The 27,486-nt window shown below is 38.4% G+C and overlaps 1 protein-coding gene and 1 long non-coding RNA gene across 8 annotated transcripts in view; one reads left to right on the forward strand and one right to left on the reverse strand.

Moving 5' to 3' along the window:
* The window catches only part of PRICKLE2 (prickle planar cell polarity protein 2), a 362,678-nt gene that overhangs the window by 280,832 nt on the left and 54,360 nt on the right, over window positions 1-27,486 (forward strand). For all 7 annotated transcript variants that reach the window (XM_034440643.3, XM_034440647.3, XM_034440646.3 and 4 more), the window contains 3 exons: window positions 15,716-15,853; window positions 18,061-18,264; window positions 23,863-24,049. In XM_034440643.3, the coding sequence (XP_034296534.2) occupies window positions 15,716-15,853; window positions 18,061-18,264; window positions 23,863-24,049 (529 nt within the window). The remainder of the gene's footprint in view (window positions 1-15,715; window positions 15,854-18,060; window positions 18,265-23,862; window positions 24,050-27,486) is intronic.
* On the reverse strand, window positions 314-3,560 carry LOC117679036 (uncharacterized). The gene is made up of 3 exons (XR_004595232.3): window positions 3,492-3,560; window positions 2,504-2,694; window positions 314-797 (listed from the first exon to the last, which is right to left on the reverse strand). It is a non-coding gene; the product is annotated as an uncharacterized LOC117679036 (long non-coding RNA).

The raw sequence follows: 27,486 nt of genomic DNA on the forward strand, positions 1-27,486 counted from the left end.
AATGTTAGAAGTGCCCTGGTCAAAATGTATATACTCTATATTTGTATGGTGGTTAGTGCTGTATTTTTGGTTGAGATCTCACAAAATTGCCAGGGATAACATGAAGGGCATGTGTACATGCACGTATGTATCTAATTGCATAATTCTATAGGTGACAATATGGGACTTTTTTTCTCAACAGCAGACAAGGCATTTTTTTTCTAAAGGCAGAAGGGAAGAAAAGAGTTATTAAATTTCATTTTATTTTCTGAACTGGTCCTCTTAATCGTCAGGCCTGTCAGTAGATGGACTCTGTGTGCTTTTAAAGACATGCAGATGTGGAAGATGAAGTTGAAGTTATCCAAAAGATGGTAGAAACTGAGATGTTCTTGGAACCCATCCGTTCAATAAAAGTGTATAAAATAGCTCAGTCATGAAGGACTGAAAGCCACATGAGTATAGCATGGATTGATGGCTGATAGCAAAATACTTGGATTTCTTCTCTTCAGCAGGACGGTTAGAAAGGATTAATTGGAAGAGAAATCAGAAAGAAACCTCCTTGTTCGACGTAGAAACTAATGTGGGTCTTCCTTTTTCTAATTCTTAGTCCCACTGCATCTTGTGGGAAACTGTTGCACAGTGGATTCAACTTTTCCTATGAACTGGTAGCCATCTCAGGCAGCTTGCAAAGTGAAGCAACCATTCACTCAGACAGAAATTCAGAAACATCTCTTTCAAATGATTGCTTCCATCTGAATCGAAAGTTGTCCTCTTCCTGTTGGTTTGGTCACTGAACATGATGACATCAATATTTCCACCTAAGGGAAGTAATGGAAAGGAGGTGTAGGGGAAGTAAACAGGAGATTTGGCCAAAGAATTAAGCCCACTACCAAAGTACCAATGTTCACCCCACACAATTGCTGTTTTATCTCACTTTCCTCCAAGAAACATAAGTGATTGCTCTCCCCTCCTCCTATCTTCATGATAACCCAGTGATTTAGCTGAAACGAAGAGATAGTGGATGACCTAAAATAAATAGGTGAGCTTCATGGAAAGAATGGATTTTAAGCTTAGTTTTTTCCGCCCTAAAATGGGGCTCTAATCATTACTCAAAAGGTTAGGGATCTGTAATAGGCAGCTGTTGCCTTGGCCATAGCATTTAAGAGCTTAATTTAACCCTGTGTCCTATTAAGAATATCATATGTTGCTGGAATTTTGAGAGTTACTACAGAAATTGAAGCTCAAAGCATCTCTAAGGTCATAATCATTAACATCTTTTGGGGGGGGCAAAAAGGCCTTATCATTATTAAAAGATAAAGAGATACTGCGGATAGGGCAGAGAAAAATCTTGAAATCACACCACACAGAAGAGAGAGGATAAGATAAGAGAGGTTTTAAAGATCACAGCTCTTTTCCAATTCTGAAACAGGGATAGTATGATTTTTTTTATATTAAAACTGTGACCTGCATATCCCATTTAACTGAAGCCCTAGAACCAGTGGTGAAATCTGAACCGGTTTGCTACAGGTTCGCTGGCCGCACATTTGCAGTTCGCACCAAACGCACGCTGCGCGTGTATGCACACTTCACACCAAAAGGAGGCTTAGGAAGATAAGTGGAACAGTGGGGGGGTGTGGAATCAGCTGTGGCGCACGATCTTGGGAACCTTTTTAAAAAAAAAATTTAAAGCATTTTTTACTACTGGTTCAGGTGAATAGATAGTAAAATGCTTTTAAAAAGTAAAAAAAAAAAGGCTTGGATGATCACAGCTTTGCCACGCAATCGTCCGAGCCTTTTTTTTTTTTACTTTTTTAAAGCATTTTTTACTACCTATTCGCCCGAACAGGAAACAAAAAATTCTTAAAAAGTAAAAAGTAAAAAAAAAAAAAAAAAAAGTTCCGACGAGCTGAGCGACGCGCGATCGTCGGAACTTTTTTTTTTTTTTTTTTTTTTAGTTTTTAAAGCATTTTTAACTACCGGTTCCGGAGAACCAGTAGCATTTTTTACTACCGGTTTGGGTGAATCAGCCCGAACCGGTAGCATTTCACCCTTGCCTAGAACTAATGATACATTTTCAAAACCAAGATTTAGAAATGGTTCTCATCACTTAGACATTTAATTGCACCTTTTTTCAAAATGTCAATCCACTCTCAGCATTCGGTGAACTCCTTAAATATTCCGGTTAGGAAATAAAGACATAATTTATTTTAAAATGATTGAGTATAACATTTTCTGGACACTCAAAAGCACCTCAAAAGCATTAAAAAACATTGTTCCTACATTACAAAGAGATATGCAGCCTGAAGTTCCAAAATAGCAAATATCCTCTGAAAATCTTGGGTGCATCCATTAGAAATCTTTAGAAAATCTTTCCAAATTATAATTTTATAATTTCCAAGTTATAATTTTATACTGTCAAAAGTGACCTTCCGGTTTTGGTGTGGCAGTTAATAACATTGGGCTAGAAATTAAGTTCTAGTCCCACCTTAGGCACAAGCAGAGGTGATATTCAGCTGGTTCGTACCAGTTTGGGCGAATTGGTAGCGGAGACTGCAGGTGCACCCTTCCACCCGTCCAGATGTAATGCCGTCCTATTTTGCCACGTTTTTGAGGCCAGGAGTATGTGTGGAAGGTTGGGTGCATGCGTAGAATATTGGAAACCAACCGCTGGGTACAAAGCAAACTGGATGACTTTGGGTCAGTCCTCTCTCAGGCCTTTGAAGAAAATAATGGCAAATCTGAAACTCTTGCCAAGAAACCTGCAAGCACTTCTCCAAGCAGTTGTCAGGAGATAAGACTGATTGGAAGGCATAAAAAAAGGAAGAGAAAACTATTAAATATATTACCAGATATAAATTATTATAATCATCATCAATCATTTTAGCCATTGTCTATCCACTGCAGGATGAAGGTCTCTTCCGCATGCTTCCAACCTATACCAAGTTGGTGCTCACACTTAATGATCACAAAGATAGACCTTCTTTGGGATGATATGTCCCCAACTTGGACCTTCAGATCTCTAAATGGTGTCCTCATTACTGTTGCAATTGAGTTCACCCACCTTGCTGTTAGTCATTCTCTTCTCTTAATTTCCAGCTTTCCCAGATTCTGAAAAGTTCTGAGTCTTTGTGTAATGTGCCTAATGTGATAACTTGAGTCTGATTATTTGTGTCTGAAATGAAACTCTGGCTAGATTTGGTCTCTGAGCCATTTGTTTGCTTTCTTGGCTGTCTATGGTATTCTCAATGCCTTGTCTGACCCTAACATACCTTTTCTATCGTGCTTCTTCAAATACAACTTTTGTTTCCCTAGAATATCACAGGGAAAACCATTCAGCACATTGCTGAATATTTTTTTACAAGCCTTTGTTAGTACTTTACCAAGTGCTTGCCCGAAGCATATTTCTTCCCTGTTGGTTCCTTTACAGATGATAGTCAGTCCTAAAAAGCAGATACTATCCTCCACTTAAGTTTCTTCATTGTCTTGAAATAAATAAGGAGGGAATTCCTTACTGTGAGAAGTTGAACAGCCAGCCTCTTGAAGTTTTGAGTGTCCCATCACTGGAGGTTTTCAAAGATTGGACAGCCATTTGTCTGGGGTGGTCTAAGGATTCCTGCCGGGGGTAGGAGGTTTGACTACAAGACTTCCAAGACTCCTTTCAACGCTAAGGTTCTATGTTACTTAATTGCCCCACTGTGCTGCTTGATTTTAATTACTAGAGCTTGCAGACAGGCATCAGCATAGTGCTGTTTATTTATGATTTTATGCCATTTAATTGTCCTACTGTGCTGCTTGATTTTAATTACCTGAGCTTGCAGACAGAGTAGTAGCATCAGCATAGTTCAGGTTATTTATGTTTTTTCCCCCCTGCAATTTTAAAATTACACTCACCTTCTAACAATCTAGCCTCTTTCAAAATATATTCATTATATAGATTGAATGAATAAGGAGAGAGTAGCCAGCTTTGTCTCACTAAGTCCAGCTGTTTTCAAAAGTTTCTTCTTAACTATGGTTCCTATCCTGTCTATAGGTTTTCAAGAGGACAATGACATGTTCTGAGACTAAGAACATTCCACTTTGTCACAATAGACCCAATCAAAGGCCTTTCTGAGCTCAAATAGGCACATATTGACATATTTATAATATTCTTTGGATTACTCAATGTTCTAGCGTGCATCAGCAATAATGCCTCTTGTCCCTCAATCTCATCTAAAATAATATCTCATTTTCCATGATGATCTTCCATGAACAGTTATCTAATAACTGTCGGATGATCCTAAGTGTTATCTTGCTTGCATACCAGATTGAGGATATTGTACAATAGTTTGCACAGTGTTAAGTCTTTATTGGTTTTGGTTTGTAGATTAAGCTCTTCCAATCTGTGGTTCATTTTATCATTTTCCAAATTTGATGGAATAATTTGGTTAGAACCGTTATTTACTTATATCGCTTGTCATATTTCTGTAGATATTCCATCAATTCCTGTCATCTTCCAACATGGTCAAACTGGAGTAATGATTTAACTTCATCTTTTAGGACTGGAAATTCTTATAAATAGGGAATATTTTCCAGGCTCACTTGGTTAACATTGTATAGAATTTCAGTTCTTTTCTTTTTGTTGAATCAGTTGCTGTCTGTCCATTAGCATATTTTAGCAAAGCAATATGAGATTGGTATCTCGATATGAGCTTGGAGAAATTTTGGAAAACTTCCCTTATTTTTCCATGTCGAGCTCCAGCTTTGATGTCTTTACAGATGTCATTGTAATACTGCTTCTTGTGTCTTCTAACAGCTCTCTGAATTTTTTAGTTACCATATATACTTGCAGATCAGCCAATCATTTTAGGATCCAAAATACATCGAAGGGTTTATCCATGAGTATATACAATAGTATTTTTAAAGACTTAGCTATAGTCACAACATAGATCGGCAGATAAGCTGATTCTTAATTTTTATTTTTGTATGTTAGTTTTTAGAACTGGTGTCTCTGACACTATATTATCAATTACTTTATATTGTCTACCTATATGGTTTTCTTGATAAACAAAATACAGGAGCGACTTATCATGGTCTTCTCCTGCGCAGTATGAAATTATGATTTTGCTATTGTCAGTAAAGTAATAATCCACCTCCATCATCTTCCTATTTTGCTGCTGCTCAATCTAGGTACCTGCTTGCCTTAGTTGGGCGGCAAAGATGACCTTAGGTGACCCTAAGTGTGTGCTCTTGGCATTTACCCACATCCTGTCATGATGAAACAACAAACAGGATGGAGTAGTGGTGGGCAGTATATAAAATATATGCACTTTAAATTCAGTGTAAATACAAATCATTTTAGTTTTCTTTCTTAGTCCTTTTAACTTTGGGTCATGGGCTCAAACACTGTTTTTTTAGTATTGGACATGATCCCTAAAAATCAAGAGCAGCATTCAGCTCAGGGGAAGTTATAGATCCATGATGAGGTCACAAAAGAAAATTGAGGTTGATGTCCCTTAATTCTGAATCCCACGGATTTTTCATGAAAGGTTTTTGTTTCTATATTTCACTGCTGTTTCAGAAAGTAGTGAATTTGTTGCAATATTTAATTAATTAATTAATTAATTAATTAATTAGGCTTATATGCTGCCCTATCTCCAACGGACTCAGGGCAGTTCACAACAATAAAAACCACAATCCATAATGCAAGTTAAAATGCCTAATTAAATCAGATACAATTAAAAACCCGTAAAAAACCCCATCAGTCCAGGCCGGGGGACTTGAATAACCAAGTTTTTAATTCGCAGCGAAAGGTGCGAAGGTCAGGGGCCAGCCAAAGCCCCAAGGGAAGTTGATTCCAGAGGGTGGGTGCGCCCACAGAGAAGGCTCTACCCCTGGGGGCCGCCAGCCAACATTGTCTCGACGACGGCACCCTGAGCAGGCCCTCCCTATGGGCGCGAACCGGGCAATGGAATGTTGTTGCTGGCTGCAGGTGGTCCGCCTAATATCCTGGGCCTAAGCCATGTAGGGCTTTATAGGTCATCACCAGCACCTTGAATCTCACCCGGAGGGCAACCAGTAACCAATGCAGGTCGCGCAGGAGGGGTGTTACATGGGAGTATCGGGATTCTCCCATCACAACCCACGCGGCCGCATTTTGCACCAGCTGAAGCCTCCGAGTGGTCCTCAAGGGCAGCCCCAATATGTCCTCCCAAATGTTCCTACACATGCACACAAACACATACACACAAACAGCATTGAACACTTGTGGGTCTCCGGCATTGTGAAGCTAAATTATGGCTCAGCAATTACCATTTGTGGCATGGAATTTTGATTTTGGATTTTGTTTAATATTTCTTTTACTATAGAAAAATCTTCATAGGAAGTAGCTTAATGGAAACTTTGATATCAAAATGAAAGAAACTCAGAAAAACATTCTCTAAAATAAGCTTTACTCTCAGTTTTCAATGGCTCCTTTGTTCATTTTATATTTTTTTGATGTTTCCACATAGTTTTGGATTAGGGTTAGGGTATTTTAATGTACAAATAGAATAATTTTAATTGCTTTGCCATTATATAATTACAGAAAATGGAATGCATGATACAGTCAATATGAAAGCTGCATTCACTATCATATTTTCAGACTTGCCTGGAAAGAAAATCCTCAGTTTAAGCAGGGATGTCTCAACATTTTCTAGAAAAATTGCATTCGGATTTTTAGTAGTATGGCTGGGATTTCACTTCTGCGTGGGCCACAATAAAAATTAAGTATTCTTTCATTTAGTTTACATGCGCATTAACTATATGTTAACTATATTAAAATAATTACTCTACACTTATGAATGCAATAAACTCCTTTGGTCACGTTAAAACTTGCAGTTAGAGACCACCTGAAATCATAAATGAAGTCATGATTTCATTGGTGTCAGGATAGGCAAGACATAAATCAACCACATTTTGTCAGGCGTAAAAGATCAGCTCCACACGTGAAGGTCCAATTAAACTGATTTATTGCTACTCATGCTTATGCAGAAGATTATTCTCAAGTAACAGTTAGCACCTGCTTGTAGTTAGAAAAAGGTCAACGGAATTCAGGGGGGAGTTGACTTAGTTCCATTGTGGCTACGTAGGGATTCTAGGCTCATCCTTCATTTAACTCCACTCCCAGCTTCTGCCACTCCTTCTCGTACATTTTTCATGATTAAATGTTTATCTGGGTACCACAGGGGATTTTATACTTCCTAATCCTGCTACTGGCCTCTAGGAGCAAGGTCCAGTGCAAGATTAGACCACATTTCCCTACCTAGGTGGACAAAAGTGCAATAGGAGGTGTGGACTCACTACCCAAATCTGACCAGTACAACCCACCCTTCCAAGCTGCTTGTGACCCCCAACAGTTCCCAACTCCAAATTTGAAAACTTCCGGCCTTGATGTTTAATAGTTTCACTTTTGCATGAATATCATACAGAGGGTGATCAGAACTGATATTAAAGGAAATACAGATAATCCTGGATTTAACAATCACAATTGAGCGAAAATTTCAGTTGCTAAGTGAAACATTCATTGAGTTTTGACTCATTTTACGACTTTTCTTGCCACAGTTAAGTGAATCACAGAAGTTGTTTCCTTATTGACTCTGCTTGTCAGAATGTTGCAAAAAGTGTCGACGTGACCCTGGGACACTGCAATTGTCATAAATATGAACCAGTTGCCAAACATCTGAATTTTGATCAGGTGACCATGGGGATGCTGCAACAGTCGTAAGTGTGAAAAATGGTCATAAGTCACTTTATTCAGCGTCGTAGCGGTCACTAAGTGAACTGTTGTAACTCGAGGATTACCTGCATACGGTATATGGTTTAAACAGTGAGGTGACGGAAGATCAGTTATCCCAGGATAACCGAATGGCTGATCTTATAATTGCTGCATAATAGATGGAGTTAGAAATTGATTCTCTTTTTAAAAAGTCTTTTGTAGACATTGCAAATTATTCTTGAGGTCTCCTGTAATCCAGTCAGCACAGGAAGGTTAACAATATTGGCAGCACCTGAATTTGTTTTCAGGTTGTTGTGTTAAGGAGAAAGGTTAGAATGCCCAGGCAAAGAAATAACATTTGCACATATTTTGCATAAATACAATCATTTGCTAAAGGAAGAAGGTAAAGAAATTATTCATTTGGAACCTAAACCTAAGCTCAAGCAAATCTTTGCTTGAGAACCAAAATATTTATTTATTCCCTGTTGCAAAAATATGTTTTATAAAATTATAAATTGAGGACTAACTTCTTATCCCAATAATCTTCCAATATAGCTTTTCTTCTGAGCTTAGAAATGACCTGGGAGAAATCCCACTGGACTTAATGCAAATAGACGTATATAGGAAAACATTATATACTAGTATAACATGCCTTTAGCTGTATTACTCATAACTGTTTTGATTTTATGTATGCAAAGAGTGGGAAAGGGACCAAAATCCATTAATATTATCCTGAAGTAAAATCTTTCAAGGATGTTAACCTTGTTTAGGATTTAAGATTAGCAGAGGATTACAAAGAACTGTTGACCGAGGGAATAGGAACCACGACTTCCTTTGGCGGCTATGGACTGTTGAGCAGCTGTTGTGTTCCAAGTGCTCTATGGAGAGAGATGCTATAAAGCAGGCCCAAAGCTCTGGAACAGAGGCTAACCCTGCTTAGCAGCAGCCCATGCAAAGCTTGCTAATTTCCATGGCAGTGTCTCCTTGTCTAAATTCATTAGATATTCAATTTCACATGATGAATCAGGCCGAAATTATTTTCCTACCAAGAGGAGGTTCAGCAATTTCCCTGAAGCGGAAATAGGACAGTACAATAAAAAATGGGTAGAATTTTCTATAATCTCTTTGGAACAAGAGAAGAAGTATATATTATGTGAAAAATTGAGAAATTGGCCCTCTCTAGTTGCTGATGCCCTTTGCTGGAATTGTAGTCTTGCAAGGGCCTCTCGGAGGGACGGCATTCTCAGATTTTGGTTTTATGAAGTGTGTACCGAGCGGCGATATTATTTTGTGATCATTTAAACACATTTCTTTGGGCAAAGACATTCAGTACCCTGCTTTTAAATAATAGGTCATTGTTTGCATCGTTTGAATTTAAAAAAGAATTATGGGGAAAAAACCTAAAAGGTATGCAAGGATTGGATAAAAAATGTAAGCCAACTGGTTCAAGAAGGAGTGGATAAATTCATTTGCGTTAAGAGACACCACCTGACAAATCAGGGATCAAATATTGAGAGGAATCTAGATTCCCAATAATAAAGTGCCCTTATAATTAATTTAGCTTTAATTAGGTATGTACTAGTTTCTGTACAGAGAAAAGGGATAGGAGTACGAATAGAATAGAATAGAATAGAATAGAATAGAATAGAATAGAATAGAATAGAATAGAAATAGAAATAGAAATAGAAATAGAAATAGAAATAGAAATAGAAATAGAAATAGAAATAGAAATAGAAATAGAAATAGAAATAGAAATAGAATTCTTTAATGGCCAGGTGTGATTGGACACACAAGGAATTTGTCTTTGGTGCATATGCTCTCAGTGTACATAAAAATATTAGATATACCTAAAATACAGTCCTTGGCTTAATGTCCACAATTCAGCCCAAACTTTCTATTGCTAAGAAAGACAGTTGTTAAGTGAGTTTTAAGACCCATTTTATGAACCTTCGTGCCATAGTTGTTAAGTGAATCGCTCAGTAGTAATGTGGTTGTTAAGTGAATCTGGCTTCCCCACTGACCTTGACAGAAGGTCTTAAAAGGTGAATACACAATCCCGGGACATCGCATCCATCATAAATACATGCCAATTGCCAAGCATCCAAATTTTGATCACATGACCACAGGGATGGCACAACAGTCAAAAGTATTAAAAACCATTACAAGTCGCTTTTTTCAGTGCAGTTGTAACTTCAAATGGTCACTAAATGAATGGTTGTAATTATGGGGAGCTCATTTTGAAAGAAGTCCATATCACAAAGAGTAGAAATTCCCTATAATCTACTGCATATGAAAAATAAGGAACTAATTTGGTTTTTTTAGAAGAGTTAGGATTGCAGAAATTTGTTGACCATTAATGGTACACCAGAACTTTATTATTCCTGCCAAGTTACAAATTTTTTATTTTTTGGGCCTGACAATGAGAGACAATGAGACTACCAACGACCTAAAGCATTCAAAAGAATACCCATCTGTAAGAGATGTTTCCCATTTTTACAGTTGCATCTTTTTCTTTTCTGCTCATATGCCAGCACTTTTCATTTCTCCACATTTGCAGTTAGGTAATTTAAGGGCAATAGCTATCCAAAGCTCTTAACTATCTGTCAAGTCTATCTGAGATAAGCAATACATCAAATAATACAGAGGAGTTCCTATTCCCTGCCTTTACTGAAAAATAATTTTCTTTACTCTGGGCTGGAACAATATCATTAATAAATAGATTAAACAGTGAAGGTGCAAGCATATTTATTTGGTGGTCTGCTAGGGTGAACCTAATCTGAATTTGAGTGTTTGTCTATAAAGCCATGATCAAAATTAACAACCTTCTATTCAAATTCAACTGATCTAGTTTAATCCATGGTTTGTATCTATCAATAAAATCAGAAACTGCAAGAGAATCCCTAAAGGCAACGTACAATTTCCTGTCAGCGTTTTTGTGCATACTTATTTATCAGATGATCCGATACAAAACCATGATCAATTATTGAGTATCCTGCTCTAAACCCTGCCTGTTCTTCTCCATGCACATTTGCATAGAAATAAATGTGCAATATTTTAAATACATATTAATATGAAATGTCTTTGAATATTAGTAGCCTGAGTTGGTAGTTATGTTGTTGGTTTGAGCTCCGAGCTTGGTGATTTAGTTGCAAACGTTTTGTCCCCATTCGAGGAGACATTGTCAGTGCTCTTTCCAAAGTGCACAAGATGTCTCCTCGAATAGGGATGAAACGTTTACAACCAAATTGCCAGGCTCGGAGTTCAAACCAACAACATTAATATCTATCTATCTTTCTATCTATCTATCTATCTATCTATCTATCTATCTATCTTTCTTTCTTTCTTTCTTTCTTTCTTTCTTTCTTTCTTTCTTTCTTTCTTTCACACATATGCAGGATGAGGCATCAGGAAAACCTGGTACAACTAAAGTTTGAGAAATGCTGCAGTAATAAAATACACACAACATTTTTATATAAAAGAGAGGGTAAATTTGATTTAAATGGAGTCAATTTAAATCACTAGTAAATAGGCTTGATTTAAATCATAACTTTTAAAGAGCAACTGTCACCTCTGTCCCTCAGCGGTTTCTCCTCTGACTTACCGACAGTCCCATTCACATTAATGAGACGGCTGGTGATGCGGCTGTTGTGATCCAGGCCCAAGTAAGTAGTAGGAAAATCAGTCAATGAAAAAACAAACTTTATTTGAACAGCTGAGAATTACTTCATTCCCAGCGTCGTTCAACTAAATTAAAGCAAATTTCTCCCAACACAAATTCCTCAGTCCTATCGCAAACCTTGTCCAATTAGGCAAACTGCAAAAGGCTTTTCTTGGCAAACGTTCAGAAGTCACAGATACAATAATAAATACAAGACGTAGACGAAGAAGAAGACGAAGCTACCAACGTTGTTTTCCGGCAAAGCCCAAACGCCGTTGCTGGTCTGTTTTAAGCCTTATGGGCGGGGCCAATCATCTCTTGGCCCTACTCCCGAGAGGTCCTCTTTGCTTGAGCTGCTCTTGCCTTCTGGCAGCTCTTCTCATGTGTGCATTAGGAACAGGCTCCTCCTGTTCCTCTGCCTCACTCCTATCAGTCTCTGGAGGCTCTGGAGTCTGCACCTCACTCCCCGATGGCCCTGGCCCCGGCCCCATCTCTGCCTCTGACACAGAGCCCTCATTTGGGCCTTCCCCAGCCTCCAGGACTGGCCCATGTTCTTCCTCAGCCTCATCGCTGTCTGACTCCGCTGCCAGCTCCGCAGGCTGCTGGCGGACCACAACAGCAGCAGCGACACAAGGTGAGGGACGTGCCCGGCAGCAGGTGAATGGATGGCCACTAACAGGCGCTGCCATGATGGATCTGAAATGACAGGTGCTCTTTAAATGTAAGGACTCATTCTTGCTGGTAGTTAGAATCTTTAATATTATTATTTGCAAATAAAATGAAGGTTTCCTATTTAGCTTGCAGAGCTTGGATTCATTGAATGAGTTTACTAAAAATGTAAATATTGCAGAATATATACAGCCTCATGCTACATAAATAAGCTCCATTTCATGCTGAATACACTAAATTATTAATGTATGTTAAATAGAAAACTTAACTTTAGATAAAGTTTTATTCCAAAAGCATTTTATTAAAATAAATTTGATAAAAATAAAAAAAATCCAATTTAATTTTTTAAAAAAATCTGATTCTTTTATTTCTTTAAAAAAATCATCGATTTTTATCCAACCTGATAAAATATAACATTTCTATATAAAATATAACATTTTTAGTCTTTTATTATTGGTTGCATTGTTTTGTTCTTCTTTTGCAAGCTACCCAAGCCTTACAATTGAGGCAGCATAGCTATCTTGTAAAGTTTAAAAAAAAAAAAAAACTGCCCCTCCGACAATTACTTTCAGAGACAAATGGATTTCGAGCTGAGGAACTCTGCAAAATTATTCCACCATAGAAAAGCTTTGTAGAGAAAAGCTTTCTTGTCTCTCACAGACTGCCAGGAACTCTTTAGGGTCATTCAGTGGAACATATTCAGGGTAGATAAAAGCCAGTATTTCTTAAAGGTAGCTTTACAAGACTTCTAGACAAATTGACGAGGATGTTAAGCCCTTTTTTTTCCTGATCAAATGTACATCTGTTCAGAAGTAAATGGTGGGATGGGGTGGCAGGCAGGGTTGAAGCAAACCAGTACATGAGGAGATGCCAAAGGAGTGCAAACTCCAGGCACCTTTTCTCTTGCTCACTCTGTTTCTCATCCTGTTTTTCTCTTTCAAATGTGTGGGTGTAGCAAAGGGATGGAGTTCTCTTATTAGAAACTTGAGAGGATCTCTGGCATTTGAAATTAACCCACCTGAGAGATACGGTTAGTTATATGCCGCCCTGAGGGATAATTATATTCAACTCCTGTCTGGTACTATAATATGCGTTATGCCATTCCAGGAAAAAATTTAAATATCTGATTTATTTTTGAAGTTCAATTCTTCTTGAGACCAGACTACTTTAGAGAATATCTCTTTCTGTACAGCCTTCCTGCTAACTGAGATCAGCCTGAGAGTTTGCCTGTGCTTGCCACAAGCTAATATTGGAATTTTTTTTGAGAAGAGCCTTCTCTGGTAGCCACCCCAGTTCTTTGGAACGCATTTGCTGGTGAATTAAGAGTTTGAACCTTCTGATTACTTTCTAACAAGTCCTACTTGCACATTCTTAAAGCAGGTTTTAAATTATGAATTTAAATTACTGGTTATAAGAAGGACCTGGGGTTTTATGTTTTATTGCAAACCAATATGTTTTGTTTAATGAATCAAATGATTCAGAATGTTGCCAGGATTTGTTGAACCACTCCTATCGCATCAAGTTTACATTTAAACAAGTTCTTTACTGTTATGGTTTGTTTTTGTTTTTTTAATTTGATTTATATGCCGTCCTTCTCCGGAGACTCAGGGCGGCTTACAATGTGTTAAGCAATAGCCTTCATCCTTTTGTATATTTATACAAAGTCAGCTTATTGCCCCCACAACTGGGTCCTCAATTTACCTACCTTAGAAAGGATGGAAGGCTGAGTCAACCTTGAGCCTGGCGAGATTCGAACCTGCAGTAATTGCAGCAGCTGGTCTTAATAACAGGGTGATTTAGACCACTGTACTACCAAGGCTATTGTACTACCAAGGCTATTGGTTATTGTTGAAACCTTCCTTTCATATTCTGTATTTCCTCTCCACCTTCTTCCTTAGTATCAGGGAGTCACAGTTCTATTTCTCTCTTATAAAAGGGGCTTTATTCCTGTTGCCATATTCTGAAATATTTCCATTGGACTTCTACAGTGTTTCCAGCACGTATCTCCCAACCTTCACATTTTTTTTCAGTAGAACAGATTCAGCTTGCCAAGCTGCAGAAAGCCTTTTTCATTAGGAGTTCTTGAAAAGATGCCAGAGATATATTTGGATGTGGTCATAAAGCTAACTGCCATCCAAGGAGTTCCCACCAAATTTGATGGGGCTCCATTCAGTTGAGTTACTTTAAGAGTGTGTCCTTAAGCTACAGCTACGTTTGGCTCCCTGGGGTGTTGCATTTTGTGTCAGTCTAACACGTGCCTTAGCATGTTTTTGATGATTCATTAGCCAAAGGCCTTAACATCATTACTAACACCATCAGTCATGACTATGCCCTTTTCACAGATACATATTCTACCTTGAAACTTCCATCAAATATTTTAGTCAGTTTATACATACATACATATAATTTCATAGCAATAGACGTTGCTATGTAACGTGAAACACGTTAACTAAGGAGTGAAATTCTATTGTTGCTGAAGACAAGGATGAAGTTCTAATACGTGGACTAATAAGTCATAAATCCAAATTACTGGTTGCCAAGAAGCTTGACTAATGTTACATATTTTACTACTTAGATGTTATTTATGTTTAAGCTTGTCATGGATGTTAACTATTTTTAGGAACATTTCAACATGATTTGCACAATTGTCTAATCATGGACAATTGTGTTGAGGGCTCCAGATCAAATGATGAATAAGTATTAAGTGATGGGCATAGAAACAATCTTTTTGACATTAAAAAAAGATCAGAACAAGCATAGAAACATTAAACCCCACTAGAATTCATATTGGTTGTATTCTGTTTTCTTATTGTTGTAAAGTCAAAACTTGGCCAAATGCTCATTGTATTGTTTTTACAGATACTTTGTTTTTCCTTTTAAAAGTGTGTATTCCTAAACAAATTAGTGTGCATTCCCAATTAGTTCTGAACTTCTGAATATGGTCATATAAGGAGAGGAGTATAAAATGACTAAATCATGTTTACGGTAATCTAACTCTACCACTGCATGAAAGTAAATAGATAGAAACACTGAAAGTGCTTAGACAAGGTATATGTATGGTAGCTAGGCAATTGCCTCACAGACTGGCACAGGAATTTTGTAAGGTACTAGAAGCCCTGGTGGCGCAATGGTTAGAATGCAGCATTGCAGACTAATTCTTCCCACAGCCTGGAGTTTGATCCTGATGGGGCCCAGAGTTGACTCAGCTCTCCATCTTTCCGAGATCGGTTAAAATGAAGACCCAGATTGTTGGGGGCAATATGCTGACATTTGTAAACAACCACTATGGGGCAGTGTAAAAGTCTTTATTGCTACTAATGTTTATATAATGGGCAGTGAAATAATTTTGTAGTAACCCGAGAAAGGTATATGACAAGGCAGTTACAACAGGTATGGTAGGGAGCATGCTGGTGGAGGGGAGGTGAATACCTTGTGAAAATGACTGTTTTGCAACTGGTCTTGCCCACCATGGTGGTCATTTTAGGAATAGCTAAGTATCTCACACTAATAATTTTGTGTTTGTATCTATCACCAATGCTCTCACAATGTCAGACATTGTCATGGCCGTCAGATATTCTCTAATCCTGATTAAAAATAATGAATCTTGCACTTTTGAAGAAAAAAGCAGGAACCACTGCTTTTAGTGAAAAGCAATTGATTTATTGCTTGATGTTCAGGTTCGATACTGTAACTCCCTGGATGAAGAGGAAAAGAGAGAACTCAAACTTTTCAGCAACCAGAGGAAGAGGGAGAACTTGGGCAGAGGCAATGTCCGGCCATTCCCCGTCACCATGACAGGAGCCATTTGCGAACAGGTAGACCATTCTCAGCGTTGTTGTTGTTGTTGTTGTTGTTGTTGTTGTTGTTGTTGTTCTTCTTCTTCTTCTTCTTCTTCTTCTTCTTCTTCTTCTTCTTCTTCTTCTTCTTCTTCTTCTTCTTCTCCTCCTCCTCCTCCTTCTCTTCCTCCTCCTCCTCCTCCTTCTCCTTCTCCTTCTCCCCCTTCCTCCTTCTCCTCCAACCCATCAGCATCTTATCACCATGACATGAAAGCACCTATGCACCATGAGCTATCAAAAGCCATAGGAATACATTATGGCAGCAAAAGACTTATTCTTCACTTTGACCTTGCAAAAAATTCTTACTCATTAAAAATATCCCCAGGGGTAGGAAAATTAGGTGGTGTAGATTTAGGGTGTGTGGCAGAGTGTTAGCTTAAGGCTGCTAATAGCCAGCTGCAAAAACAGTTTCTCTTGCATAATCCCCAGGGAAAAGGCTGCTTAAGGGGGTGCATTGCTAGGCCAGAAAACCATTTGGAAGACAAAGAAGAAAAGGAATGTGTACATCAATTTGAGAAAGACTATTACATGTAGCATTCTGCATCAGTATACACAGAGAAGGGCTTTAGGTATCCTATGGAGACCAAGGAGATTTTGTAGAGAAACCCTGGAACAAAATTGGAAATGCAGAATACTGTTTTCCACGTTTTGCATTACAAATTGCAGCATTGAGTGTTGACAGTTTGCATTTCAGATCTGATTAATGTATTTATATTTAGTGTCAGCATGGTAAAAAAACCATGTAATAAGATCATTCCAAATCTTACTTTCAATACGCAAGTTTCCAATTCCTAATCTGTGGGAAAAAAAATTAATCAAATATGTGCAATGATCCCTAGAGTGGATACCACAGTTTAAATTGCTAAGTATTTCAAGCTATCATCTCGGTAAATGTGCAATGAGAAAGATATCAGAGGTTTTTCTCTGGGGGCATTCATACCACCCGTCAGAGTTGAATAAATTGCAGCGCTTCATGCCTTCTAGTACCTTCTGTTCCCAAGATGTAAATATTTAATGTTAAAAGTTCAACCCACAATCTGAGATTGAAAGTACTGTACTGCAGTTTTATTTATTCGCCACATGTAGAAACTTGTAACTTAAATCAGTTAGTGGCTGGATTCAGACAATGCTGTTAACCAGGTCAGTAGTTTGTTTTAACCTTAGATTATTTTTATTATTTTATCACTCTGCTAAACAAATAATTCCCTCAACACTGTCAAACTATTTAGTAAGTCTGCACTAATATTAATCTTCTCATCGTTCCCCACCCATCTCCTTCTACTTATAACTGTATGACTGTAACTTTGTATCTACGATTTATATTGATATTGTTTCCTGATTGCTTATTTGTACCCTATGACTATCATTAAGTGTTGTACCTTATGATTCTTGATGAATGAATCTTTTCTTTTATGTATACTGAGAGCGTATGCACCAAGACAAATTCCTTGTGTGTCCAATCACACTTGGCCAATAAAAAATTCTATTCTATTCTATTCTATTCTATTCTATTCTATTCTATTCTATTCTATTCTATTCTATTCTATTCTATTCTATTCTATTCTATTCTAGACCCAAAGGTGTTATTTCCAAAAAGCAACTAGACTTTCTTGGGTTTTTTTCCTTTGAAAACATTTCACTTCTCATCCAAGAAGCTTCATCAGTTCTTGGATGAGAAGCAAAATTTTTAAAAGGAAAGAAAACCCCAAGAAAGTCCATTTGTCTTTTGGAAATAGCACCTTTGGGACAATCATGACCTGGATGATTGAGAATCTCCATAGAAATATAGTAGAGAACTCACAGTTTTCTTCTGCCCCAACTTCATCTCTAAGGGAAGAATAATATAATTGATTCAGGATCTACCATTCTTGTTCCTGTTTGCTTGCTTTGAACTGTACCCATATAGGAACAGGTTGAGGAGTGAATAAGCATTGATCATCTCATTGTAGATAGGAGCTGTAAAGACCTTCTGCAGCGTGTCACAATTGCTTTTGTTTCACCACAATCCCTATAATACTGTATTTGGAGAAAGGCTTGACTTGTGAATAACTAGAAAAGAAATTTGCTGATTTTTATCACTGCGTCACTTCAGCTTTTTCCAGATGCTGTCGTTATTCAACATTTCTCGCCCGGAAGAATTGTCCAGAAGAAGGGCTTCTCTTTAATTTTTATATTTATCTTGACAGTGTGGAGGCCAAATCAATGGAGGTGACATAGCCGTCTTTGCATCCAGAGCAGGCCATGGGGTGTGCTGGCATCCATCGTGCTTTATATGCAGCGTTTGCAATGAGCTGCTGGTGGATCTTATCTATTTCTATCAAGACGGGAAGATTTATTGTGGCCGGCACCATGCAGAATGCCTCAAACCTCGGTGCGCAGCCTGTGATGAGGTAAGACCAGTCAGGCGTGTTTGGTATTGGGGAAGGGGGCTTGAATAAGTGGGTAAATCATGTCAGGGATCATGTGTTAGGTAGTAAATCAGTCTAGGCTTCCAGATTTGCCTTGCCAGTTTATCTTTGCATCTTGTGGTTTGCAAATGATGAAATGTCTGAGAGCTGCTCTACATATCAACCCCGGTAGAGGCTTTTGGTTCTGACAGCCCATCCAAGTTTTCGTTGCCGAACAGCCCTCCACCCCCATCCTGCTGGGGCCTGGCCCTGTTCTCTTATATAAGCTAAGACTCCTACTGCTAACCACTCTTCTCTGGAACAGCCATTGCTCAAAAGGAATAAAAAAATAAACCATAATTGAACATGTTGCTTTTCGTTTTCTCCTTCTTCAGCTTGCCTGTCTGCAGCTGGGAGGCGAAAGAGCAAGGAGAATTGCAGTACAGTTGGGTGAACTTTCTAAAATAAATTTAGGAGAAAGAGTTAAATTATACTCCTATTTTATTACTGGAGAGTGTTACAATAACTCCATATCCTGGTTATTCTCAAATGATGGGATTGGAAGTTCAAACCTGTCAGGGGTGGGTTCCACTTACCTTCGCTACCAGTTTGCAACGGGAGCGCACACGTGTGTGCGCGCTCACATGCGTGCGTGCTTGCTTCGCTCATGCGCTGTGCTGTGCATGCGCAGAACATCTGTGATGACGTCAAGGCAGGTGGGCGGAGCCTCCCGCCGTCGCTACTATTGGTTTGCAAGATCCGGAGTGAACCGGTAGGAACCCACCACTGAAACCTGTTGAGATAACAGGATCTCACAAAAAATTACCCTTCCAATCAACCTCAATATAAAAAATAGCACTAGCAATAGCATTTAGACTTATATACCACCCCATAGTGTTTTATAGCATTCTGTGGGAGGTTTACATAGTCAGGATATTGTCCCCAATAATCTGGATCCTCATTTTACTGACCCCAGGAAGGATGGAAGGCTGAGTAAATCTTGAGCCCCTGTCGGGATTGAACTACAGGCGATGGGGTTAAAACCTGCAAAGACACCCCTGACATATGTCTGCAATGTAGTGTAAGCATTTAAGGAAATTACGCATTGTTGCTGCAGTCCCATAACCTGGGAAGATACAGCTTCTGCTACACATACACCGCTATTAACTGAAAGAGCAAAATGGTTTCTTGGTTACGATGCAAAACAAGCCACTGAAAACACATGAATACATTTGTTTATCAAATTTCTCACAAAAGGTATCTCACACGAAGTAATCGTGGGCAGCGTACAACAATTGGCAACAATAAATATATAAAACACTTATTAAAAACATCTCTGGAGAAGAAAAAATTGGGTAGTATGGCTTGTCTACGTTTAGAATTTTCCCCATAAAATAAAAGAGTCTGTGCTCTTTATTGAATTCCTGAATTGATGCAGAAGCTGATAGAACTCTGTGTTTTAGACCTGCGGGAAGTTCTTTTAATGTACTGATACCAAGAATGTTGCTTCCTCCTATGGCTTGTTAGATAGGAAGCAGAGCAATTGTTATAATGTGGGAGAGGCTATTTGTGCATGCTGATCTTTGCAGGGTGCTTCGGTTTTACCGGCATTGTTAGAGTTTTACAATTAAGGCTTTGGATGAGTATTTGTGTTTATCTGCCTGCCTGCCTGCCTTTTCTTTCTGTGAATCTCTACACTGAACATCTTGGCAAATGTTCTTCTTTTAATTATCTTTCCCCAAATCAATCAACTAACTAGCATATGAAATGCGTGGATGGCTATTGTTCACTTTCTCTTAGTTTTCTCTTTATTTCCCATGTTCCCCCTAGGAAGCATATCATCATAGTTTTGTGTCATACATCTTAGCTTATACTTTTATCTGCTTTCATGGGAGCAGCATAAGGCTAGGTGTGGCCTTGATCTATCTGTCATCTTATGCTCCGTAATTCACATAGGATTTATGATCCACAGTCTTCCTCCCTTCTGTTTCATCCTTTGTATTCTCAAATGTTGTATTTATACTTGTTCCCATCTCCTGGCATTTAGGAATCTATTTCCCATGGTTGAATGCAGCATCTGTCTCCTGAGGTAGACATTCTGCATTTTTAAATTATGAGCTGTCCTGAATCAGGACAGAAGATTATCTAGGCAGCCTCCTGTTTCTTTCTTTTTTATATAGTAGTTGTATTAAAAGTTACAATTACAACAGTAAAAATGAATACAAACTAAAAAAGAAAAAAAAATAGAAGGTGCAGAAAAGAAAAAAAGAAAGAAAAATAGAAAAGAAAGAAAAAATAAGAATGTGATAAAGAAAAGTAATGACCTCCCTTCATCACAAGTATAAACAATTTTAGTAATTTATCACTTTTTCTAAAAAAAATAAATCAGATAACTTATTCTTCCTATATCTTACCTCTTATCTATAAATAAATCCATTCAGCCTCATCATTTTCAGTTCTGATGTCAATAAAAGTTTATTAAGGATTACAATAGATAAGAGCATACGTATATTAGCTTTGAACATATAGGCCAACTTTATATTTCTTCTTTTTACTTTTTATAATCCTGATCTTTACTCCTTTCAAATGTCATAGTATTCAATTTATTTTAATTTTTTTTTCTTTGTCCTGTTTCACAAAATTCTTTGAAGCTTTAACAAAGCTCTTGTAAATCCAGGATAGAAAAATTATCCACGTCACTCTCTTGTTAGTTATATATCACTTTCCATTATTAAACATTCTTTAGTTTGTCCAGTGTAATATCCATGTCATTCTTAACAGAAATCCACTGTGAAATCAGTCTTACTATTGTCAGTTTGTCTTCTATAACATCTTTTGAACACAATCTATCTATAGAGGTAGACAGTCTGAAAATTAACTTCTGAGTCCACTGTTCAAAAATATCTATCAGTATCTCCAATATTAAAATATTTTGCTTCATTCTGAATTTGTAAGTCAAGTTTGAATGTTCTTCTTTAATTGTAATCATTAATTCCTTTGAGTTCCCTCTACTGACAAGTTTTAAAGTCATACTTTTAAAAAATTCCAAAACAAAAGCATTTTCCTACAAGAAGGATTCTTTGTAATTAATTATTTCAAATTTATTCAAAAATTCTTATTTCAAATTTATCTGGACCCTTAGCTCATTTGTAACTTTTTAAGATCAAAGTTTTAATCATCCTTTTGCTATTTATTCCACCCTACCTCCCAATAATTTAAATCCTTAAACTTATATTTAAAATTTATTACACTAAAGCAGAGGTCTTCAAACTTGGCAGCTTTAAGACTCGTGCTGGCTGGAGAATTCTGGGAGTTGAAGTCCACGAGTCTTAAAAGCTGCCAAGTTTGAAGACCTCTGCACTAAAGGTTGATGGTTAAGTGATTTACCTGAAAATCAGTTAACAAGCAATTTCCAAAAGCGGAAAAGGAAGTATGCAAACTTAATGTATTTTCAAAGGTGCCAACGGCAGTTTCAGCAAGATGGCTACTCCCTCATTCTCTCTAAATGGCCAGAGATCACAATCATGCAGTCTCCTCTCAACAGCTGTCTGGAGCACTTGTGGGTGACCTTAAATCCTGTCCTTATCTAGAGAGGAATTATCAACAAGCAGGTGTAGTCTCCAGCTCTTCATTCCCTTGTGGTCATCAAATCCCTTTTTTAACGGGGCCATCTTCAGTTCACCATTTCTTCTCGAGAAGGTGCAGCCTCCTGTTTCTTTTGTTGATCAAATAGACATCTCTAAACACCTCAATACCCAGCAATCGAGGTATACAAGCTTACATGTAATCATCACAAGTAGTAACCATTGGTGGTAGTTTCATTGAGAAAAAATGCATGTAATGCAAAATGCTCTTTATCATATGGAGTTGTGTGCTGACATTAAGCAAGGGCCAAGTTTAGAATTAAAACTATGCAAAAGGATTAAATCAGAGAAAGCTCTCTGGTTTTGACATTTGATCTTGAATTTCTCCTTTCAAAACACAGTGCCCTATTAATCACACAGCAGTGGTCCTCATTAGCCTGCAGTTGCAAATGCTTGAGTCCCCCTTCTCTCCCTCCCTCTCCACTGCCGCCCCCCCCCCCCCCGCTTTGGAGATGTATAAGCCCTAACCACAGTCAGGGCTTGTATCCTGGGAAGTCCATCTTGGTCTTCTCTTATTACAGGAGCATGTTTTCCTCTTTCTATGTTCCATTTGTTAAACAAGGAATGTGCCATTTCAAGTTACATGTTATCCTGGAACCATATATAGCCATTTCCACAGCAACTATGTGATCTGTTTATGCTGCAGAGGCAGCAAAAGAATTTGCTGTATCAAGAAGCCGAGGCAGAAGGGTCTTGAGGCAGCCCTACTGTGAAAAAAGAAACAAGCCAGATAGATGGCAGGAGAGCAAGGCCTGCAGAAGCAAAATAATACATTTGATAACTGTTTTACAGAGTAATTATTAAATCAGTTATTTGTACTTCTCTAATTGTCCAGTTTGGTACAGCAACCAAACAGGACAGATGCAGACTCCAACAGATAGTTAGAACTGCAGAAAGAACAATTGCAACCAGCCTGCCTTCCATAGAAAACTTGTATATTGCGCAGGTCAGAAGGAGGGCTGAGTTTCAACTCTTCCCCTCGGGAGAGCGCTCTAGGACATTGCATACCAAAACAACTGGACACAAGGACAATTTTTTCCCTCATGCCGTCGCTCTGCTGAACACTTAATTCTCACAGTGGTGTCTAATACCTAGATATACATCCATATAGTGTGGCTGTGGTATTGTTATTTATCCCTATTATCATTTTACTCCCCCCTTTTATTGGTGGTATTATTATTATTATATACTTTATTCATTAAACATGAAACTCAGTCAACTGAACATTCAAAAATGCATTATAAATACCATTGACTGGTGCTAATGGTTGATATGGGTTACTATCAGCATCCTAGGTATCAACCAAGAACATTATTACCCTGTTTCCCCAAAAATAAGACATCCCCTGATAATAAGGCCAATCGGGCTTTTGAGCGAATGTGCTAAAATGAGCCCTCCCCCCCCCGAAAATATTTAAACGCATGCGCAGCCAATCCCTGCCATTTCCTCTGGTTTCCTCCATGTGCTCCAAAATAATAAGACCTCTCCAAAAACAAGGCCAAGCACTTATTTCGGGGTTCAAAAAAATATAAGGCAGGGTCTTATTTTTGGGGAAACACATTATTATTATTATTATCATCATCATCATCATCATCATCATTATTATTATTATTATTATTATTATTATTATTATTCATTGCACAGTCAGTCAGATGTTCAGACTGGGTTTGGCATTTTGTCTGCCTATCGAGTCCTTACCAAGGACCTTGGGTAGGAGATCTGGATGTTTGATGGTGTTACAGATATCGTCGCAGGATGGAAGCTGTTCCAAGTAAAGCCGCGTTATGCAATTGACATTATTATTGTTATTATGTTGCTTTGCACGTACACTGAGAGCTTCTGTACCGGAAACAAATTCCTTGTGTGTCTAATCACGCTTAGAGTATTCTGTTCAATTCAATTCAGTTCAATTCAATACATATAAACAAATCCTGAGTTCTCCTTTTGGTTTTTACAGATTATCTTTGCTGACGAATGCACAGAAGCTGAAGGAAGGCATTGGCACATGAAGCACTTTTGCTGTTTTGAATGTGAAACTGTGCTGGGCGGCCAGCGGTACATCATGAAGGAAGGGCGTCCGTATTGCTGCAACTGCTTCGAGTCCTTATATGCAGAGTATTGTGACACCTGTGCTCAGCACATCGGTAAGGGAGCCGTTTAGAAATGCCACCTTTTGCTGCCAGTTGGCTGGTTTTGAAGTGGGAAAGTCTCAGCCCTTGATGTGAAACAAAACACTATTTTTTGTGTGCAGAACCCAAAACATGATAGGGCCTGTCAATATACCGTTGCATTATATTGTTTAAGGTGATGTGCGCCTGTAGGCTAGCGGTTGAAACGGTTGTGTTTTAAAAGTACATGACAGGCCCTGGCATTTGTTTCTGTCAAGCATGCAGTAACTCCTTGGCAGATATATGTAGGCACCTAGCTGGGTCCGTAGTCTAGATGCTGGCACCATTGCTTTTGGCAGAGATCAGCTAAAGCCAACGCCAACCACTGATGGGTCTCCTTTTTGCATCGATTCAAAGAAGCCATAGATGTTTCAATCCCACTCATAGAAAAAGAATGGAGGAGGAGGAGGAGGAAGAAGAAGAAGAAATGGTCAGCAAGAGAGCAAGGAATAAGCATGTTTAGAAAGAAGATGGCCTCTCCAACCCATAATAGCAATTCCATTATTACTCTGCTCAGAAAATATTTTGCTGCTATTCAGAAGCCAACTGTGAAGTAAAGGTTACCTTTGAAAAATGTAAGGAGGGAGGAAGGAAGGATTTTTCCAACTATGTGATACATGACAAAAACTAAATGCTAAATCCTAATTGAAACCAAATTCCCTGGAGCCAGGGGTGAAATCCAGCAGGTTCTGACAGGTTCTGGAGAACCGGTAGCAGAAATCTTGAGCAGTTCAGAGAACCGGCAAATACCACCTCTGGCTGGTCTCAGAGTGGGGTGGGAATGGAGATTTTGCAATATCCTTCCCCTAGGAGTGGGGAGGGAATGGGGATTTTGCAGTATCCTTCCCCTGCCACACCCACCAAGCCACGCCCACAGAACCGGTAGTAAAAAAAATTGGATTTCACCACTAAGAGCTAAGATTTGAAATATATGGGCACAGGTTGTTCTGAGCCCTTTTTTTTCTGTGACTTTTAGAGGCTCACAACCAAATTCAGTGACACACTGTTCATCATGACAATATCCCAGTGGGGGGCAGAAAGGAAACAAGAATGCTTGTTAAACCCTGCCTCCTAAAAGTAATAACAAATGGATTATTCCAATACCATTTCTTCCAATGAAGTGATTTATCACTGTCCCACTTTTTTTTTTTTAATTTGATTTATATGCCGCCCTTCTCCGGAGACTCAGGGTGGCTTACAATGCGTTAAGCAATAGCCTTCATACTTTTTGTATATTTATACAAAGTCAGCTTATTGCCCCCACAAACTGGGTCCTCAATTTACCTACTTTAGAAAGGATGGAAGGCTGAGTCAACCTTGAGCCTTGGCGAGATTCAAACTAGCAGTAATTGCAGGCAGCTGAATGATAATAACAGGCTATTAGTCTGCTGCGCCACCAGGCTCTTAGGCAAGAAGAAAATGCCTCCCTTTGCTCTTCAATTTATAACATAGCTTGAGAAAGCTATTCATTTCTTTGGAAGGGTCCCTCCATTGGAGCATATTATTATGAAGACAAATTCAGCCAATTTGAATATAAATGAACTGAAGAAACTTCTTAGTTGAGAAGCAAAACATCTTCAAGCATAAACAAAGAAAATCTAGTTGCCTTTTGAAGAAGCACCTTTGGGAGAGCCATGACCTGGATGACTGAGAATCTCCATAGACATTTAGTTGATGGAAAGTTGGTATTCTGCCCATCTGAGCTTTCTAGTACTCAAAAGCAATTACATTCAAGTTGCCCATTATGAGCTAATGGGAAGGAAGAAGGATATTGTGATGAAGTACCATCCTTCTAGCAACTGGAAGAAATGCATAGGCACTCAGGGCCCAAGATTAAGTGAAACCCAACTGTCTGCATAATTAACGTTTTCCCTCTTATCAGTTGACGAAAAATGGTAGAAGGTATTTCTGTTTTCCCAGATCTTTGACATAGCTTTGTAAATGCACATTGTTCCTGTATTTTATTTCTCCTGTTTATTGCACACAATCATTATCCTTTTTTAAAAGTCTATTTACAAATAGCAGTGTTTTATTTTCCAGTTCCCTGATTATTGATTAGCAATAGGCGGTGGGTTTTTAAAAATTATAATATACTGTTATATTCAATCCAAAAGAGATTTCCAGTGATACTAGCTGTGTGGGAACACCTATGTTAAGAGGTGGGGGGAAGGGGATTTTAATGAGTGGTTCAATAATATACTGTTTAGATGGTATAGATCAATGTTTTTCAACCTTGGCAACTTTAGAGATGTGGGCTTCAACTCCCAGAATTCTCTAGCCAGCTGCCTGGTGAATTCTGGAAGTTGAAAGTTCACATCTCTTAAAGTTGCCAAGGTTGAGAAAACTGGCATAGCTTATTTGCATTGAAGAACGATAGAAGAATGAGGTTGTGTTATCACAATCTTGGTCTGCCTTCCATTGAAGGAGCATGAAATGTTACAGCATTCAAAATGTCTGAAAAGCACTAGAAATCCTACATCTAAATATATTATCTTATACCTGGGAACAAGAGTCAATTAAATTCAGTGGGACTTAGTAGACAGTAAGCATGTCTAGCTAGCAGGATAATTTAGGAACAAATAATGGTGAGAAGGGGGGGGAATCATCCTTATGCTAAATCTTTCAGCTATTAGAATCAAGACAAGCTATAATTACGTTATTAAAATAAATATCACAATTTCACCTATCGGGAACAATGGCGCCTCTAAACAGTTTCAAAAATAACCCTTGTCTTCCCCCCCCCCCGAAATATGAACACACATTATCATGAGGACGCAAGGATTTTGCTTTATTTGCCAGAATAGACTAAAGCTGTAGTGTAGTAACATGCTGCAAGCTCCACCCCTTTCATGCATGTATGCAGTATTGCAGTGCATGTAGAAAAGAGGTGGGATTTCCATCGCAATGCTGTACCTCTGCTTTTTTCTTTCTGCCCTGCTCTGCATTCCCTGTGGGTGCCACCGTACACTCTGCTATATAAAAAAATGCACACACATTTCAGTGAGAAACTTCAGCACCACAGCCACCATGTTTCTGTTGAAGTTAATAGAAACTGAATTTTACATGGACATCAAGGAAATTAAACGGGCAAATCGACTTAATTGTCTTTCGAAGTTGCTCCATGCTATTTTTTGAATAATGTTATGTCAACCAGAATGGTGGTCTAGCAAAAACTTACCAGCCTTAATAGATTGTGAGTTTAATTTGAATTAAAATCAGCCTTCAGTTAACTCAGACTTACTGTGAATATAGTGACCCAGTACTTTGTGTTACAGTGTTTATATGTGTGTCACTCCTGGTGACTTTCGGGATAAGTCCCTGCAGTTTCCTTGGCAAGATTTTCAGAAGTGGCTTCCATTGCCTACTTCCTAGGGCTGTGAGAGAGTGCCTGGCTATCCTATCCTCTTTTGCCA

The sequence above is a fragment of the Pantherophis guttatus genome, chromosome 2 (assembly GCF_059756535.1).
Source record: "Pantherophis guttatus breed Tessera chromosome 2, ASM5975653v1, whole genome shotgun sequence".
In the NCBI taxonomy this organism is placed as follows: Eukaryota; Metazoa; Chordata; class Lepidosauria; order Squamata; family Colubridae; genus Pantherophis; species Pantherophis guttatus.